The 21,217-nt window shown below is 41.4% G+C and overlaps 1 protein-coding gene across 4 annotated transcripts in view; it reads left to right on the forward strand.

The window, feature by feature from the left end:
• Nucleotides 1-21,217, forward strand: part of LOC141759733 (phospholipid phosphatase-related protein type 5-like) — a 139,791-nt gene that overhangs the window by 14,632 nt on the left and 103,942 nt on the right. The window contains exons 1-2 of one of the 4 annotated variants that reach the window (XM_074622052.1): nucleotides 20,420-20,554; nucleotides 20,663-20,851. The exons of 1 other annotated variant lie outside the window; for it this stretch is intronic. In XM_074622052.1, the coding sequence (XP_074478153.1) occupies nucleotides 20,672-20,851 (180 nt within the window). In that variant the 5' untranslated portion in view covers nucleotides 20,420-20,554; nucleotides 20,663-20,671. Of the gene's footprint in view, nucleotides 1-20,390; nucleotides 20,852-21,217 lie in introns of those variants that run through there. 2 more of the 4 variants (XM_074622051.1, XM_074622054.1) reach the window with 2 other exon arrangements.

The raw sequence follows: 21,217 nt of genomic DNA on the forward strand, positions 1-21,217 counted from the left end.
AGATTAGCGAGCGATGAGCGTCGGCGGTCATCATCATTCAGCTCGTGTCATTTGTAAACTGATTCGAAGCTTCTGTTGGAATCATATGAGCAGCTGTGAGGGCAAGGGAGAATAACTGCGTTGTCCATTGTGTGTCATTTATTATCACAGACAGTTGTGGTTATTTACAGATATGATCTCACAGAAACTTCCACGACCAGTGTGTGTGTGTGTGTTGTCATGTTGATTGTATTGAATGAGTCAGTTGTTGTTCAGGGAGTCACCACTGGAGGGCTCAGCCTGCTCACTCAGTAGAAGCTTCTACACATACAGACTCTGTTTTGCTGCACATTGTCTCTGGTATCAACCCGCACTAGGACTGATACTAAATACTAAACTACACTATGATAGGTGTAGTAAACTGCTATACATTATGGTGTACTATACATCTGATGTGTGCTCTTATGTCTTAGGCCCAGGGTCTGAAACTCTGGCAGGTAACTGACCATTTCTACCGGCCGCTCAATTTATTTGTCTACCAGTCCTGAAATCTATGTAGAACGCTTTAGAATTGTAAACACTGAATCCGTGGTACCAGACACTAGAAATATGGAATATATAATGTAACCTTAAAGGTCCCATATCATGCTCATTTGAGGTTCATACTTTTATTTTGTGTTTCTACTAGAACATGTTTACATGCTGTAATGTTCAAAAACCACATTATTTTCCTCGTACTGACTGCCTGAATATACCTGTATTCACCCTCTGTCTGAAACGCTCCGTTTTACTGCATTTCAATGGAATTGCAACGGAATTGCGTTACTAGGCAACAGTTTGGGTCCATGTTTACTTCCTGTCAGCTGATGTTATTCACATACACTGCAACAGGATATAAACTGGGACACATCACAAATGGACATAAATCCTAACGGCTTGTTTCAAAGGCACAATTTCTGAATACGGGCTGTGTGTATTTTTCCGTATATTGAGCGTTTTGATACTTTAAAAGTATTTATATATTACCTAAAAGTGCTTTAAAATATAAAAGACATGAAAATCTCACTGTTTACAATATGGGACCTTTAATATAAGGAAATCCTATCTGCCATGGTGGTAGATAGGTTGACGCGATATATATATATATATATATATAGGTATTGACGATTGATATAGGTAGTACTGTGATATTTTAAAATGAAATATTGATATAACTTTAATAATACACTATGATAATATTGTATAAATAATTTAGCGCCTAATTTGCCAAAAAAGAGACAAAATGCACAAATAGCAAAGTTGAAGAAGAATTTGACTGATAGCATTTTTTTTTTCTTTCAATTTTCGAAAGATATCTCAACAATATCGTTATCATGAATTATATTGACCACAATAATTGTGTTGTGAAAATCTGATATTGTGTCAGCCCTAGTGGAAGGTGACCTGAAATTCTTACCTGCCACAGCCAACATGTACCCTGTATTAAACATTCCCTGCTTAGGCCTCTTTTAAAAATGTATATCAGCACACCTGAAACTAGGGATGCACCGATACCGATACCAGTATCGGGTATTGGGTCCGATACTGTGCTCATATACTCTTACTCGTACTCTCAAAACGGCTCAGATACCACTTTACAGCAGCGCAACGTTAACCTCTCGTCACCATCTTTCGGGTCCTCACGCTCCACCTCCCCGACGATGCGGGCGAGACGGGCCGGTGGTGCGCCCTACTCCACTGGGCCGGGATCCCACCTCAGCGCCGGCCCTCACTTTCATTGCGCCACGGGGTTTTGCTTGCACCCTTTGACTCGCGCGTGCGTTAGACTCCTTGGTCTGTGTTTCAAGACAGGTTTGGTGGGTTGCAGACAACGCCGTAGACCCCTGGCGCCTTTTACGTTGGCCGCGGCACGACGCGGTTGGAGCGCACTGAGGACAGTCCGCCCCGGTTGACAGTTGCACCGGGAGCAGGGAGCCCTGTCACGGTGCGGTGAGGTCTTCGCCCCGAGCGTTTCCAAGCCGACCTAGAGCCGGTCGTGGCGCACTGCCTCGTATGCGGGACTCCCCAGCCTGCCGTGTGTCGCTCACACCCTCCAGCTGGCTGTTAAGAAGGTTCTTTTGGCACAGAGAAGTACTCGTATCAGTACTCGGTATCGGCGAGTAATGCCAAAATAAATACGTAAAAAAACAAAACATGTCAATAATTACCCTGAAATATTTCCCCAGTTCTTACATTGGTATTTTTTTGTTATTGTGATGTAATTTCTTGGAATATCTTCAAATGCTTTTCTTCTCTTCTTCTTTTTTTTGAATTTTTGTTCCAAGTGCTCATTCAAGACAACTATACAGCTACACAGTTGCTGTTCACATTATTAGTCCTATAAGATCAACCTGAGCCTGAAAAGACATCAGACTCAGGCTACACCCACACTAATACCTTCTCGTTCTAAAACGCATTACTTTTTATTAGTTTACTCCCAGCGTCCACACTGCAATTTAGAACCCCTGAAACATAGACGTTTGAAAGCGCCGCTGATGCCGTTCTAGTTTAGTCTGGACGGGCGGAAACGGAGACCTCTGAAAACGATGACGCAGACACCCACATTCTCTTCATGATTGGGTCATATCAGGTCATCCTTCCCTGATCCGTCACGCCCCTGTCATGTGATCCGTCTCTGGAAGCGAAAGAAACAACTTAACCAAGTAGTTTTTTTGCCTAAACCTAACCGAGTAATCCTAAAGACTAAGTAAACCTATGTTGTACATTTAGTAAACAATAGGGATGCACCGATACCGATACCAGTATCAGGTCCGATACTGTGCTCATGTACTCGTACTCGTACTCGCAAAGCGGCTGTCATACCACTGCTTTCACTCCACCTCATCAACAGTGCGGGCGAGACGGGCCGGTGGTGCGCCCGACCCCGCTGGGCTGGGATCCCACCTCAGCTGGCGCGTGCCGGCCCTCACTTTCATTGCGCGTTAGACTCCTTGGTCCGTGTTTCAAGACGGGTCGGGTGGGTTGCCGACATCACTGCAGACCCCTGGACAGTCCGCCCCGGTCGACAGTCGCACTGGGAGCAGGAGGCCCCGTCCCTCTCCGGTGGGGAGAGAAAGCGCAGCGAGCCCTTTGTCCACTGTGCGGCGAGATCCGGGCGGGGAGTGCTGTAAAGCTGCAGCCGCGAGCCACCTTTCGCCACGAGCCTTTCCAAGCCGACCTAGAGCCGGTCGCGGCGCACCGCCTCGTGTGCGGGACTCCCCAGCCTGTCATGTGTCGCTCACACCCTCCATCTGGCTGTTAACGAGGGTCTTTTGGCACAGAGAAGTACTCGTATCGGTACTCGGTATCGGCGAGTACCCAAATGTAAGTACTTGTACTCGGTCTGAAAAAAAGTGGTATCGGTGCACCCCTAGTAACCAATGTCCAACGTCCAATCCAAGTTTTGAAAAGAGACAAATGAAACAAAGAAAAGCATCAAATTTGAGGAAACCTAATCGGTGTCTGTGCTGAAGGTCCTGTCTGAGCAGATCAGCTGTCAGTTTAGATATTGGTATTAATTGACTAATCTGCCAGACATCCAAAGAACTGTGATCCAATCTCAATGCTGTGAGCTGCAGTTACGATCAAAACCCGGACCTCAGTCTGGGCTGTGTTGTTCCCTTTTAGAAGTTATTTATATGAGTCTTTATATATAATTCCTTAGGGTAAGGGCTGAATATTTTTAGTTCTAAATGGCAAAGACTGGAACAGAGCAAGCATTGCTGTACAATTTTAGTCTTGTTTTTCTTGCATTGTTCTAATCAGGTGAATTGGAATATAAACCTTAAACACCTGTGCCACAGTGGTGCTACTGGTATAAAAATGGCTCATCAAGCCCTGTGCAGTAATCATATTGTTTATTGCTGTGTAATTGTATCATGATGATATTGTAATAATCTGTTTCAGACAATGATTCCAGGCACAACATTTTTTTTTCCAGAAAAGATGCAGTAGAACATTTTGTCGAACTCAACATCATTTTGAGCATTTTATAAATATATTAAGGTTGGTGCAGTGGTTAGCACTGTTGCTTCACAGCAACAGGGTCGCAGGTTCAGATCGGAGTTTGCATGTTCTCCCCGTGTCAGCTTGGGTTTTCTCCGGGTACTCAGGTTTCCTCCCACAGTCCATCAGTTAGGTTCATTGTTGACTAAATGTGCCGTAGGTGTGAATGTGAGTGTGAATGGTTGTCTGTCACCGGTTGAGAAGTGAACATTATGAAACTGTGGCGGACCGCATACGGACGAATAGTTGAATCTTGAGTCGAAGTCCAAGTGTCCTTTTCCACTAACCTCCCTATTGACGAGAACAACCATAGACTGTATATAAGAAGTGGACGTAGTCACCGTGATGTCACCCATTGGTTTGTGTACTACCGTTTTGAAGCCTCGAGTTCTGCATTTTGGCCGTCGCCATGTTGTTTTTTGGTCGTCGCCATGAAGTGACACGAGAGGGCGGAGCTAAATACAACCGAACGCTGAATACGCCATTTTTAGGCGACCAAAATGTTACATCCATGAAGTGAAAACCCACTGTGAAAGGGTTAAAGTTGTAAGACGAAAACACGGACAACTCCCAGACCGGACAACGCCGTGGTAGTGACCTGTCAGTCACAATGTAGCCCCGCCCTAAAGCATCCCCTGCTTTATGGTCTATCTGACTCTAAATGGGACCATCATTTACTAAATGAACATCAGGCTGTATTGAAGAAGACTTGAAACTAGCGACTGAGCCCATAAACTCATGTTTACAATGTTCACTGAGGTAATAAATCAAGAGAGAAGGAGGCTCATTTTCTCATATATACAATCAGAGGAGTTGCCCCCTGCTGGCTGGTAGAGAGAACGCAGGTTTAAGGCTCTTCATCATTGGCTTCACTCCTCAGACCCGGAGGTTGCCCACTAAGAACAACACCGTGGTAACCACGGTAACTGTACTAACTAATATGGTGACAGCTGCAGCCTCAAAATGCTTAGAAGACATAAATATAAAAAATTCACGACAACATACAAATACATTTTTGTTAAAAGACTAAAACTAAATCGCTGTTATTATGCACCACATCACCAAAGCAAATTCCTTGTACTGTAAGTGAAACCTACTTGGCAATAAACCTGTTTTTGATTCTGGTTAAAAGTGGTTCAATGCAACGTCAAATACACTCACTGCAACACTAGCACCTGGCCTTGTGCTACCTTATCTGCATACATCTCCCATCTGGTTGCATCTCTCCTCCCACCGGTGTGCCATGAGCTCCGGGCCGGGCATGAAAAGATCAAACTAACGGGAAAAATGCATTTAAAGGTCGGGAAATAATCATAGTTCTGCCCTGAGCCAGTTGTTGCCCCAGAATGAAAAAATGATGTGTTCCATTATAAGCTGAACAAAATCCACCATGAAACCTACTGCTAGATGTTAAACTGTACCTTGTGTTGAGTGCAGAAGGAGAAGAGCAGTGCATTACGGATAGTGTGAGGAGGTAAACAGCTCAGAAATACTAGGAAGCATGAAGGCTTTATTGGTATGTATCATTAATTGAAACACTAACAACCCGAGAGAGAGAGACTTGATCTACTTTGTAATTATCTGCTCACCAGTCGCCAGGAAATAGGCTCCTCCAGAGACAGACAGACACAGAGAGAGAGAGAGAGAGAGATAAAGATGGAAGACATACTGCATGAGCTCCTAGATTTGTATGTATTTTGTCGAGGGATGTCAGTCGATTAAAATATTTAATCGTGATTAATCACATTTTGTATCTGTTCAAAATGTACCTTAAAGGGAGATTTGTCAAGTATTTAATAGTCTTATCAACATGGGAGTGGGCAAATATGCTGCTTTATGCAAATGTATGTATATATTTATTATTGTAAATCAATTAACAACACAAAACAATGACAGATATTGTCCAGAAACCCTCACAGGTACTGCATTTAACATAAAACAATATGCTCCAATCATAACATGGTAAACTGCAGCCCAACAGACAACAACAGCTGTCAGTGTGTCAGTGTGCTGACTTGACTATGACTTGTGCTGACTTGACTATGACTTGCCGACAAACTGCATGTGATTATCATAAAGTGGGCATGTCTGTAAAGGGGAGACTCGTGGGTACCCATAGAACCCATTTACATTCATACATCTGGAGGTCAGAGGTCAAGGGACCCCTTTAAGAAAATGACAGTTTTTCCTCGACAAAATTTAGTGTAAGTTTGGAGCGTTAATTTAACCTCCTTCATGACAAGCTAGTATGACATGGTTGGTACCGATGGATTCATCAGGTTTTTCTAGTTTCATATGAAGTATGTGTGAAGTATTTATCTTTACTCTAGCTTTAAACCGAGACCGGTACAACCTAAAAATGACAAGTTGCATTAATGCGTTAAAGAAATTAGTGGCGTTAAACAGAGTTAACTTTTTTGTCATTTTAAATTGAGAAGAACAAATTAAAAACTGCCTCTCACAGGACGCTTATTGGTCCTAATCATTATGGTTAGTGAGATCTTTGTGTGATCCTGCTATTCTGGCGTGATCTTGTGATATCGCGAGAATCCATCTGCCGTGCATGGTAAGTTTCACTTTGCTGTTCATGCAAACTCAACACGTCCCCCGTGGTTCTGCTGTCTTGGTAAATCCAGGATTATATCCATAGCGCCTACTAAATGCCAGCATTGTTTTCAACAGTCATACTCACTCTGTCACGGACAGGAAACGTTATGGTATCGCGGTATCGAGCCGGCCGTCGCTCTCATCTCCGTGGTCAAATGGGCCGACGCTACAACTGTACAACAGCACCCATATACTGACATTTATGTTAAATGCATTCAAACGGCCCCGACAGAGCTGACCATGGATGGATAAAGAGAACGTTGGAGAAGTTAGAGGAAGTAGACACATGGGACTACGTCCGGTTTTCAAAATAAGGTGTTAACAAAAGGAACTGTTTATACAAAATACATCTATGGAAATAAGATTTATTGGATTATATTCACCAGAAGTATAAAACATTACATGTCCCTTACAAATTAAAAAGAAAATATCACTAATCTGTGAGGGAAATGTCTTTATTCTTTGTTTTTTGGGTTGCTGGATAAAAAATGTAATAAATAATTCCTGATATAGTTGACTTCAGGACGTCTCTGACTACATACATGCTGAAAATCAAACATTTTTACTGGATTCATTCAGATATTTACAAAGTAAAAGTCCCTAGAAGTGTATGATTCAACTTTTTCCCATGGTCTGGTGTTAAAAAAGTTAACAAAAATCAAAATAAATCGTAATATCGAATCTAAATACATATCGAATCGGCACCAAAGTATCGTGATAGTACAGAACCGGGAGATAGGTGTATCGTCCCAGCCTTGCACACAGAAACACTACTCCTGAACTGACTGAAACACCTCGTTTGAAGTCCTGCCTTTTTCTTCCGTAACGTGGTGATGTCACCAAGTAACACATTTTGCCAAGCGGCTAGTTAGAGCGGAGCTGCAGTGGAGTCCGAAAAGTTAAATTTGGTTGACAGGAGCTCAAAATGCGTTTCAGACAGCCGTTATGAGAAAGGTAAAGCATTTTTTTTTTTTTAATTAAAGCATGTAAACATGTTCTAGTAGTTCAAAATACATGTATGAACTTGAAAATGAGCAAATAGGTCCTCTTTTAGAGTGTTTTGGACAACGATGGAGCTCTATGGCATAAATCAGGCTTTGATACACACACAATACTTGTTAGTAGATACATTAATGGGATTGAAGAAAAGGATATCACAGGATGTATAAAGTAGCGTCACACAATTCTTGTGTAAATTATGACAGTGGAGATATTTATTTATGTAGGGACTAAAGCAGTCTTGGTATTTGTAGTTTTTAGCCACAGAGCTCTACAGGGATGGCAGTGCCGGTTGGGGGTCCACCACTTTGGTTTAGACTGAAATATCTCAACAAATATTGGATGGATTGTCATGAAATTCTCTAAAGACAGTCATCTTCTAAAGAGGACTAAAGCCTGGAACACACCAGGAACGTCAGGAGCGCGTGGCGGCTTCGTTACCTATTGTTTTTTATTTCGGCGTCCGTGTTAACAGGTTAGAGCAGCCACACTAGAGAATAGAGGTCTCACCTATTTTTTACGTGTGCCGCGTGCGTCTCACAGCAACAACAGACAGTGAAAGTGATCTATTGACAGTATGTTAACATCATACCAGCTACATTACTACAGTTTCGATGTCTATCTGTAGAATATGTTACGGAGATGAAAAAAAAGTAAAGACTTCTTTTTAAATCAACACTTCCTGCTTTCATTTAGAAATAAAAGCCCTCAAGCGTTTTTTCTTTGGACAGAATTCCTTCATTTGTTAACACAAGGCTTTTATTCTGAAATATGTGCCGGACAGTGTTATAGAACATGCAGTGACTTGGAGAGCTCCATGAATGAATATAGTACGGAGTGTTAATTGTGGATTATTACTATTATTTACAAATTACCACACGTTTCTTCACCTTTCTCTGTCTAAAATAAATATAAATGATATTTTTAATGAAATGGCCATTATGTAGAAAGAAAGGGCTGACAGCAGCGCCTGCAGCAGCAGAAACGCAGCAGACATGCAGCTGGTGTGAAAACCTTACGCGTGAATCACGCAACGTGTGAATCACGCAGCCACCACGCCACACAGCCGCCACGCGCTCCTGACATTCCCGGTGTGTCCCAGGCTTAAGCCCACTGACTGGTGATCTCCAAAGTTTTAGTTTAGCGCTGACAGCTGGTCAAATGTGAAAAATCTCAGCATCTACTAGGCTCGCATAGGGAATTGTTCATTTCTTCTCGCGAGCGTAATGAAAGATGAACTAAAATGAAAGTGCCGACCAAATGCAGTGTATTCTCTGTTCCTCGACGTGACCTGGTGACTGTAGAGTTTACAGTATGTAGAGAACACAGAGCTGCCTCTCTGCAGAGCTGCCCCAGCCTTCAATCTCCACTTCCTCCCCACGCCTGCCACATTTATTTTCATTCAAGAACACGGGCCTGCAGGACCCGCCTTCACGTCGACGGGTCGCGAGTAAGACACTGCATGAATATCTTATGAAGTGTGACATGCCAGATAAGCCGGGGCCGCTCCAAGCATGCTACTTTGAAGTTTCCTCCTCTGCCGCTTTGCCTTTTATTAAGAGCTGTTTATTCACACGCGATGAAATCAAATCATGCGTGCTACACTTGACTCGCATGCAGAAATCATGAAGCCATATATTTTGGCTGTGATAATCAACACTTATTTTTCATTTCATGGCGCGTTCCTCTCGTAGCCGTTGCTCTCAGTGCTAATTTGTGTGATTGATATGCATTTCAAAGTGATGTGTGCGCCTGTTAGCTAAGGTATTTCTGCATGCTGTGATGTATTGACTATCTGGGTCGCGCCGCTGCCTTTGGCATAATGGTGTAATAAAACACAATGTAAGCATATCTCATATCTCAACCACAACACGCCTATTTATAGATTCTCAGTCAGTCAGAGTGATGTCGCCTTGTCAGCATATCAGTTCATTTTGAGTGGTTGTCTTTTAAATATGTCACACAGGGAAACGCAGATTTCACTCCACAGGAAACAAAGAAAAGTTTCTTGTGTACATTATAGTCTAATGAGTGAATTAACATGTTAAAGCTGTGGCTAACCTGTTCTCTCCTGCTGCCAGCCCCCGTACTAAACTGACACCGTGTCCTAACTGGATGCGAGCGTCCCGACTATCGCGCCGCATCGCGTAGCATTGCGTAGCATCGGACGCTCTCTGTCCACACTGGATGTGTTAAATATGCACTTCTGTTCTATGTCATGTAAACTAAACACGTACATATCAGACGTGAACTCCATATCAGACTGGAGACGTAACCACTTCAAAGAAGTGTTAGTAGTTCTTGCTATCTACGTTTGTAGCCTACTTTTTAAACAGAAAACACACGTTTCATATTGTGATATTTACTGGAAATGACATACAATATAAACCGCCGTGCGTCTTGCTCATCCCCGTGCATGTGTCCGGCAGTGACACAGAAAGGTAGCGAGATACCAGTTAAACAAGAGATTAATCTAACATTCTGAATGATTTTTTCATAACCACAATTTAAGTTAATAAAGACTAAATGTGGATGTTTCACTCACTCACTGAGTTCCTGCTCAGCCTGCTGTAGAGTGTAACATTAGTCCAACAAAATAATCCAAACAGGAAGAAGAAGTGAGATGTAAGAGGAGCACAGGATGCTTTTCTTACTCTCTTGGTCCTCTGTTTGGTTTTAGTGCACCTGATTTGTAAACCTACTTTCTCTCAGGTTTTTCTATCAAGCTAGATTAAAAAAATACAAACATATAACGGGAGCGGATAAAACTTATTTAACCAGCGTTAGAAAAAAAAACAGGAACAGAGCGTCCGACAAAAGTTCAATTCAAAACTTTGCGTCGCGCCATCGCTTGCGGCCGGTGAGGACACTCCAATAGAAAACAATTTAATCAAGCTGATTTTGTCGCTGACGCTCGCTCGCGTCGCATCCAGTTAGGACACGGTGTGAGGGTGTTGTATTGAATACTGATCCAGCCCGTTTGCATGAAAAAGTGTATGAATGCCACGACAATGCGCAAGGCGTTAAGCGTGCAATAAGAATGCTTTTTTTTGTTTTTGGCTTGTCATCAACGCCATGTAGTCCGTACTGACTTCAATGCAAATGCGTAAATATGCCACGCTCGGAGCTAGTGACGTAGAATAACAAGTGAGAAAGACTGCTGATGGTGGCAGGAGGGGAGATGGATGGGTCCAACAAACACAGGACTTTCTACCAGGAGACCGCTGTTTTGTTTTGTTTTACCTCAGTGACGTCTGTCACGTGTTTTTTTAGTGACGTGTTATCCGTACTTATGTTGTTTCAGTACATATTTTTCTAAGTTTAAGTAGTTATTTTAAGCCCAACCTTGACGTTTTTCCTAAACCTAACTAAGTGGTTTTGTTTCCTAAACCTAACTACGAACGTTACTGTAGTGTTGTTGCGTGGTGCACAAATGACACGTAAAAAGCCTAAAATGCGTCGTGCTATTTATACACTATCCTCTGAGACCGGGTTGATTTATGGGTGATGCTTAATAACGGCACATTTATCACACCCACATGATGCAGGAATAATAGATGTTTGTCCTTTATTTAGGAAAAGGTGTTCAAAGCCTTTATTCTGCAGAAAAGGAGCGGCCCTTTGTTGTTTACAGTGTCAACAGACTTTTGGATTTTCTTGTATTAGTGATCAAAATTGTGCTTTGGTCTCACTTTAACTAGTTATCTAAAAGGTGTTTGACTGCGCTTTAATGTTCTCTCTGTGTGTGTGTGTGTGTGTGTGTGTGTGTGTGTGTGTGTGTGTGTGTGTCTTTTCATGCTTTAATGCTGCTGCAGTGGGACACCTGTACTGTATTCACCAGACAACAAAGCTCATTAGTCAGTCCTCAGGGAGGAGAGAGCTAAGAGAGGAAATATGCCTGTCATATTTTACTCTGATGTCATATTTACTGTGTGTGAGGAGAGTATCTACAGCAGATTACATATAAGAATAATGATTTTGGATTGTTGTTATTCTCTCCGCCAGGAGATTATGTATTCAGTTTTATGTGTGCGTATGCATCTATGTCTGTCTGTCCACGGCTAATCTCTCATACCAATGGACCAATCGGTAACACTTTATAACAACCATCATCAATAAATAATAAATTGATTTTATTTAGCTAAACTTAGTTAATAGTTGTTTTACTGTTAACAAACAATTAAATAATAATTAATAATGTTTATTAATTATTAGTAATGCTATAATTTCTGTTATTTTATCAGTAATATGATATAATTAGTATATAAATTATATCATAGCTGATAAGACACAATAACAATTCAAATCTGATTACATTAGTTAAGTATTTATTAAAAGGCTATTGTTGCACATATTGTATTAGAACATTTTATAAATTATATTAAGTATTCATTGTAAACGTTTAAGAAATTGTTTGTAGGAAGCAGGAAGCTGGGAGAACCCGATGTGTCATATGAGCGTGCAGGGCGGTGCGGTCCCGTGGGTCTGATGACCGTTCATTATGGCGAGGAAAATAACTCTGAATTCAGCCGTTAGTTAATTTTACTACTTTTAGCACATAATGATTTAAATGATGGATATTTAAGTGTTCCTACTGGGAAGAAGATTTATATCCTCTGAGTTACAGACGTAGTTTCTATACTCTTTGTCATTTTATGAGAGAAGACACATCACTGGGTATTGTATTGAATAAGTATTTTGGATACTGGCATACAGGGTCTGAAATTAGCACCCGCCAAATGAGGGTAACTTGTTGGCAGTGGCGGGTGAAATCATCAGGACATCCGCCACTTTGGCTGGCAGGGAAAACGGTAGTGATGGAATAGAGAGCCGTAGTTGTCTACTTTCTAGGCATCGCGTGCCTCTGTGTCTATCGATTCCTCTTATTGATGCTTACCGACAGTTACGCTGCACAATGACGCATACGCACGCTGTATCATGTTTCAGTTTGATTGGGACCGGAGACATGGCAGAGAGGAAAAAAGTGCTCTACTAAAACTACTACTAAACCTGAAGGACGCGCCCTATTTTTTTCCTGATAAATCTGTGCTGAAATCAGCAGGATGAGTGTTCGTAACGTTAGCTGTTAGCTACCGTTAGCAGCACAGTCCTGACTGGATAAATAGCGGAGCTACTAACGTTAACGGAGGTGCCATTAAGTTATTATTATGAGACGAAACTTGAATAAATCCAGTTGTTTGTAGGAGATGTTTTCACATCAATATAAAATAGATAATAGAGAGAAAATGATGACCTGTTTAACTTCATAACAACTTAACAAGATTTTTTTTAATCAAAGCAATTATTTAAATAATCAATCATTTGAAATATTTAAAATATATATTAAAATATATTGAACAGTGAATGACATCAGATCTAAAATGTTATTCCTTCATTTAGCGCAGAGATCTCAAAAGTGGCAGAAAAAAAAATACTCTACTGCCACAGTGGCAGGAAGTGGAAAAAGTTCATTCCAGACCCTGCTGTCATATATGAAATAAATATCACAAACAATAAGTAAAGAAAAGCAATATAAGGTCTCTGTTGCTTTCTCCTTGGTTGTCAATAATCCAACATTCAGTCATAGAATAACGGGTGTCCAATGGGATAGTAAGAGAGTAGAGACGCATGAAGACATCAGGCTGTCACAGACTATACAGTACGTCTTTTTATAGAAGGAACAGATCTCCTTGTTTGCTTTTGTCTACTGTAGAAATCATCCTGACAGTGTCTGTAGGACTCCTCGTAGGCTGAGCAGTAAAGTGACAGATGGACCTACGACTCTACAGAGGACTCCTCTGTGTGGATTGGCTCCATTTGAAGCCTCCGTTCTGCATGATTGGTCCTGTTTGTGCATGTGTGTGAACATTAGTGCATCTGTGTGTGCAAAAGAAATATGTGTGGGCTTGCTGCTATTCACCTTTTATGTCGATATCTGCGAGTCTATTAATATCTTTATTGAAATCAGAACACACAGAAATGATGGTCTTATTTAGTTGCACTCTTACAATAAAGCACAAGTGAATATATAACGTTTTCTTTAACATGTGACGCAATTTTGCAGCCATAGAAATCACAATTTTTTGCTGCTAAGCAGCGATGGTGCCTGTCCAAAATAGATAGCAGAGACAGTGGAAAGGGGGATGAGAATGCCGGCTAAAATAGGCGGCCAATGGCAGACTTACACCCACAGTCTACATCCGGAGAGTCAGACTCAGGGTCTGAAATTAACTTTCTTCACTTCCTGCCACTGTGGCAGTAGAGTATTTTGTTTTGTCTGCCACTCAGAAATTTTATCGGCCACTTTTGAAATCTCTGCGCTAAATGAAGAAATAACATTCTAGATATAATGTCATTCTATGTTCGATATATTTAACATAATAAACATTATATTCACGGTTAATTACAGTGTTGGAATTACATCGTAGCTTCTGGGGGAGTACTGTTTTTTGGGGGAGGGAGGGTAGTATACACAGTACTGTACTGGACTTTGTTATTGTCATCTATAGTGGTTGTTTGCATAAAAACACACAATTCAAATGATTATGATTATTTAAATATTTGCTTTGATAAAAAAAAATCTTGGTACGTTGTTATGAAGTTAAACAGGTCATAGTTTTCTCTCTAATATCTATTTTATATTGTTGTGAAAACATCTCCTTCAAACAACTGGATTAATTCAAATTTCTCGCCAAAAACTTGTTTTTATAAAATTTTACGAGATTACATTTGAACACATCATGATAACGTTGTAATTTACCTTCACCCAACAGTCATTTTACTGAGCAGACCGTGAACGTCTCATAATAATAACTCAATGGCAACTCCGTTAACGTTAGTAGCTCCGTTGTTTATCCAGTCAGGACTGTGCTGCTAACGGCTGCTAACAGCTAATGGCTGCTAACAGCTAACGTTACGAACACTCATCCTGCTGATTTCAACACAGGTTTATCAGGGAAAAAATAGGGTGCGTCCTTCAGGTTTAGTAGTAGTTTTAGTTGAGCACTTTTTTTCTCTCCGCTGTGTCTCTGGTCCCAATCAAACTGAAACATGATACAGCGTGCGTATGCGTCATTGTGCATCGTAACTGTCGGTAAGCAAGAAAGAAGACAACTACGGTTCTCTATTCACATCTTTAGCGTTTTTCCTGCCTGCCAAAGTGGGGGTGTCCTGGTGATCTCACCCGCCACTGCCAACAATTTACCCACATTTGGCGGGTGGCGGATGCTAAGTTCAGACCCTGGTCAGACTGCTTGAAGCCTGACAAGATGGAGATGTTCGTGTGAACTTATCGGGAGAATCCAGTCGCCGTGTCGATAAAGCACAAACTATTCATTGACTTTTGTAGTTAATGTAGTTATGTTGCTTATCATACCATCTGTTTCCCACTCAATCACCTGTTAAATACTCACCGAATGCCCCCAAAACCACAGATCATCACACTAGATGGCCGCCCACCCTGAGCCCGGTTCTGCTCCAGGTTTCTTCCAAGTAATCAGGGAGTTTTTCCTGGCCACAGTGCGCTTGGTGGATCTTGTTGGGTCTCTAAACTATGGTGTACGGTCTAAGACCTGCTCTATATATAAAGCGTCTTGAGATAACTTCTGTTGTGATTTGACGCTATACAAAAACAAAATTGAATTGAATTGAATTGAATTAAATGTTTAAAGGTCACATATTATACTCCATTTAAACTAGTTATTATAGGTCTCAGACACCTCCAAACCATGTCTCTGAAGTTTTTTTTTCAAAAAAACAATCAGATCATGCATTCCAGCATGTCTCTATAACCTCTGTTTCAGCCCATTTCCAAAAGTGCTGATTTCTGTGTCTGTAGCCTCTGTCTCCTCCCACTCTGCTCTGATTGGTCAGCGTTTTCTGTCAATCAAACGTCCTCAACAACAGCGTCACCCTCCCCCTCCCTCCCGGAGAAGCTCTCTCTCTCTCTCTCTCTCTATAGAGAGAGAGAGAGAGAGAGACGAGTGGAGAGATAGCAGCTAGAATAAAGTTTATAAACCACTTTAAAGTTTATAAACCAGAAACTTCACCCAGCGCACGTTACCGGAGGAAATCGGCGACACATGATGAACATCTGCGGTCCAGATTCCAGGTTTTCCTGACGGTTTCTCTCAGGTAAATAATACTATTTATATCTCTGTTAGTTAACTCAGTGTTTACCTCATGCATCAACTCTGTAAACCGTAAACATACACTCTGTTTTACGTCTGTCTTTACAGATCCATCTGTGAGAAATGACCGACAGAATCATCCCAGAGGAGAGCAGACAGCTGAGAGCAGATGGCTCTGTTTACATGGAGATACAAAGCTAACCCGTTAGCATGTAGCTAACCCGTTAGCATGTAGCTACATGCTAACGGGTTAGCTACATGCTACCGCTATGACACGGTGTGTAAACACAGCGACCATCAGGGTGGAAAATAGAAGATGTGAAACAGTAGTCAGTTCATTATTTCTGCTAAAAGATAAATGTATGGAAGATCAGAGTAATGGTATATTATTTACAGTAGGAGCTGTCTCTGTGTTACCATGACTACAGACCACCGGAGCTTAGCTTACCATAGTTTACCAGAGCTGAAGACTTTCTCCTGTACCATGTTAACATAACTAACTAACAGGTGAGATGATTACAAATGCTGTGAATAATTAATATTGTCATCTGTCAACTCAAATAAAGTTTGACTGTGAAACAGAAATGTGTTGTGTTGCTTACAAGTCACTATTTACTACCTGTAATCTGCTACATGCATGACATCAAATATATATAATATATAAATATCATCTGTTTAAACAGTGTAATTACATAAAGCCTTTGTGAATGAACATGTTATATTTAGATGATGGGAGTACATGAAGCCTGTTCTGCTGGTTCTTGCAGACTAACAGTAGGAGCTACTTTGCTCAAGTTCGGTTGAGGAGGAGAGACAGTGACGCGCTGTGGGGCGGGGTCAGCTACTGAAGGTTCTCTCTGGTTCGACCAGGAAACCCTCACGTGACTTGCATTCTCTAATGACGTCAGAATACAAGGAAAAAAGCGAATTTTTTTTCTGCACCCATTTCCGGACAAACGGAGGAGGAGAAAAAGAGAGAGGATGGTCTTTTATGATACTATGGTGGCCTGTAGACACACTGGGGACAGATATTGATGTTTAAAAGACATGGAAAAGTGCATTTTGCATAATAGGTGACCTTTAAATACATCCTGGAAATGGTATGATAAAGTATTGTAATCATTCCCTGAACATCAGGGTTTGTAGTTCAACATGCAGCTGTCAGTCTGATAAGACTGGATCCATAAAGTATGCTATTGTAATTAAACCCTTTCTAATGCTATTATTATGTAGGAGATGCATCATTAGACGTCTCTGTGGCGTGTTTGAGCATGAAGCCAGCAGCATATAGCTTTGGCCTAGTTAGTATTAAAATGGGGAGTGATGACGGAGTGACACAGTAATGGCAGCCATTACTCAGAGCTGTCAGCTTTGTACCCACCTGACTCCACACACCCTCCGCATCTCCATCTCCATCTCCATCTCTGTCTGTCTCTCCGTCTTCCACCCGCCTCTCCGTCTCTCTCTGACAGCCTTGACTTATAGATTTCGGCGTGTCAGTGAAGCACATGAATGCGTCTCCGGTGTTGGAGGAAAAAAACACAGAAAAGAGTGCGGTGTATGAAATAAGACGAGGCTTCAATGATCCATGCGGGGAAATGGGGTCGCTGCGGCAATGGAAGGAAAATAAATAAAGAATAAGCAACTACAGAGCCAGCAGTGTTGAACAGAACACAGCCTGTCAGGAAGTAGAAATGTATGAAGAGTAATGGAGGAGTGCAAACAGCAGGCGAACACAGTGAGACCAAAAAAGTATGGCAAAAAATGAACACAAAAATGGAGTATATGTGAAATTGAATGAGGGAAGAATCATCAATAAGATACATGTAGGGTTCCCATTAGGGGTGGGGGAAAAATATATCGATTCACCTGTGTATCATGATATTTTAAATCCAGCGTGGTAAACACTACACATCCAGTAAAGGATGGAAACACTTTGGGTTTCACACATTAACAGGAAGAGCAGAGCTAGACATCACGGCTAAAGCTGCATGCTAACTCTGTCATAGACAGGAAACGTTATCATATGGCGGTAACGTGACAGTCGAGCTGGCCGTTGCTCTCGTCTCCGTGGTCAAATGGGCCGACGCTACAACTGTAGAGCACCCATATACTGACATTTATGTTTTCTGCATTCAAACGGCCCCGATGGAGCTGACTATGGATGGATAAAGAGAACGGAGCTGACGGGAGAGCTAGAGACCACCTTGGAGAAGTTAGAGGAAGTAGACACCTGGGACTAGTTTTGTTGCCTAAACCTAACTTAACTACGTAGTTTTATTGCCTAAGCCTAACTAAGTAGTTTTATTGACTAAGCCTAACTAAACTAAGTAGTTTTATTACCTAATCCTAAATAATTAGTTGTATTGCCTAAGCCTAATTAAGTAGTTGTATTGCCTAAGACTAAGTAGTTTTATTGCCTAAGCCTAACTATGTAGATTTATTGCCTAAGTCTAACTAAGTACTTTTATTGCCTAAACCTAACCAATTCGATCTTTTCCTAATCCTAACTAAGTAGTTTTATTGCCTAATCCTAACAAAGTAGTTTTATTGCCGAAGCCTAACAAAGTCGATCTTTTCCTAAATCTAACTAAGTAGTTTTATTGCCGAAGCCTAACCAAGTCGATCTTTTCCTAAATAAGTAGTTTTATTGGCTAATCCTAACTGAGTAGTTTAATTGCTTAAACTTAACTAAGTAGTTTTATTGCCTAATCCTAAATAAGTAGTTTAATTGCCTAATCCTAACTAAGTAGTTTAATTGCCTAATCCTAACTAAGTAGTTTAATTGCCTAATCCTAAATAGTTTAATTGCCTAAACCTAACTAATAAGTTTAATTGCCCAATCCTAACTAAGTAGTTTAATTGCCCAATCCTAACTGAGAAGTTTAATTGATTAAACCTAACTAAGTAGTTTTATTGCCTAATCCTAACTAAGTAGTTTTATTGACTAAGCCTAACTAAACTAAGTAGTTTAATTGCTTAATCCTAAGTAGTTTTATTGCCTAATCCTAACTAAGTAGTTTATTTGCCTAATCCTAACTAAGTAGTTTAATTGCCTAATCCTAATTTAGTAGTTTAATTGCCTAATCCTAAATAGTTTAATTGCCTAATCCTAATTTAGTAGTTTTATTGCCTAAGCCTAACTAAGTAGTTTAATTGCCAAATCCTAACTAAGTAGTTGTATTGCCTTCTCCTAACTAAGTAGTTGTATTGCCTTCTCCTAACTAAGTAGTTGTATTGCCTTCTCCTAACTAAGTAGTTTAATTGCTTAATCCTAACTAAGTAGTTTAATTGCCTAATCCTAACTAAGTAGATTAATTGCCCTATCCTAACTAAGTAGTTTAATTGCCCAATCCTACCTAAATAGTTTAATTGCCCAATCCTAACTAAGTAGTTCAATTGCCCAATCCTAACTGAGTAGTTAAATTGCTTAAACCTAACCAAGTAGTTTTATTGCCTAATCCTAACTAAATAGTTTAATTGCCTAATCCTAACTAAGTAGTTTAATTGCCCAATCCTAACTAAGTAGTTTAATTGCCCAGTCCTAACTGAGTAGTTTAATTGCTTAAACCTAACCAAGTAGTTTTATTGCCTAATCCTAACTAAGTATTTAATTGCCTAAACCTAATTGAGTAGTTTATTTGCCTAAGCCTAACTAAGTAGTTTAATTGCCCAAGCATAACTAAGTAGTTGAATTGCCCAATCCTAACTAAGTAGTTGAATTTCCTAATCCTAACTAAGTAGTTGAATTTCCTAATCCTAACTAAGTAGTTGAATTGCCTTATCCTAACTAAGCAGTTTTGTTTTTAAATTACTGGAGCGGAAATTGACACGTGCGTCACGTTTTGCTGGACATTTCGTAGGAAAACGCACTAAAAATACATCGTTGAAAGTCGTGCTGAGAGTCATGAAAAAAAAAGGTAAATTGGTGCCCATGCACACGAATCAAATAGATTAAATTTGGTGACTATTTAACAAACTGCCGTCAGACTGCGTTGGGTATAATCCACTTTAACTAACTCAGTATCTGAAAACTTCACATCACCTCCTACGAGCAATAACTTGAAACCTGTTACAGATGATACACCATAGAACCATAGATAGAAGTTGGCTTCTCCTCACTGAGGTGTTTCTTTTTTTAACTTAAATCCAAATGGACGGGTGTGACATCACGCAGCGTCTGCTCCTTCACTTCTCTGTATCGACTCGTGTCTCTGATGAAATATGGGCTGAGTTTAGATCGGAGAGCTTCAGCCTCCGCCAGCGGTCCAGACACATATGACGTCTATAGCTCTCTCCCTCCCTCCCCCGCTCTCTCCATCTCTATCTCCTCTTTCACTTTCTCCCTGTGCTTCCTTACTCCTGGCTGAAACATGGCAATGCATGTCCAGTTTACACACACACACACACACACACACACACACACAAAGATGTAGGAAGCTGTCCATCCTCCTATTTGCCTACATGTCCCTCTAATCTGTCTCTCACTGTCACATAAAAGGAAACACACACTGCCGTGGAGGGGGGGGGGGGGGGTTAGCCAAGCCTCCTCATCTCTTTCATGCTTGCACACCCTCACACACCCGCTGGCTCTCCCTCCCTCCCTCTCTCTCTCTCTCTCTCTCTTACACACACACACACACACAGAGTCAGTAGTCGCAGCAGCGAGTAGCGAGCAGAGGAAGCCAGGGCGAGCAAGCCTCCACCACGATCAGAGAGCGGCTCATCGCGTGCAGCCGAGCCGTCATGAGCCGGTCAGCGGGACTCGGTACCGCCGGGGAGGAGGAGGAGGCCGGGTAGGAGAGAGAGAGGGGGAGAGAGAGAGAGAGAGAGAGAGAGAGGGAAAAGGCTTTGTTCTAATTAAATGTCTCTCGCTCTCTGTCTGCATCATGCTGTACTTCCAGCTGGTGATCATGGCTGGGACCGTCATGCTGGCCTACTACTTCGAGTACACCGACACCTTCAGCGTGCACGTGCAGGGCTTTTTCTGCTACGACACCACGTACACCAAACCTTACCTGGGACCGGAGGACAGCAGCGCCGTCCCGCCCGTCCTGCTGTACGCCCTGGTGGCCGGGCTGCCCACGCTGCTGGTGAGTGCACAAACTTCAGCCCATCAGCATCAGAACCTGTCGGACACTTCACGCTCATCTCAACCATTCAGCTCTCAAATAGAAGCCACATGACTATTAGGACATTGAAATATCAGCTGATTAATCAATTAGTCAACCCAATCATTTGAATAATTGATTAATTATTTAGGTAATTTGTCATGACATTCTGTGGTTGCAGCTTCTCCGATGTGCTGCTTCTCTCTGTCTGATATCACCGTGAACGGAAAGTCTTTGGGTTGTGGACTGTTGGTTGGACAAAATAAGACATTTATAGATGTCATAAGATTATTGTACTGCTAAAAACACATACAAATTGTTTCTTCAGGGCACAGCCCTCATGCAGAT

This window comes from Sebastes fasciatus, chromosome 21, assembly GCF_043250625.1.
Source record: "Sebastes fasciatus isolate fSebFas1 chromosome 21, fSebFas1.pri, whole genome shotgun sequence".
In the NCBI taxonomy this organism is placed as follows: Eukaryota; Metazoa; Chordata; class Actinopteri; order Perciformes; family Sebastidae; genus Sebastes; species Sebastes fasciatus.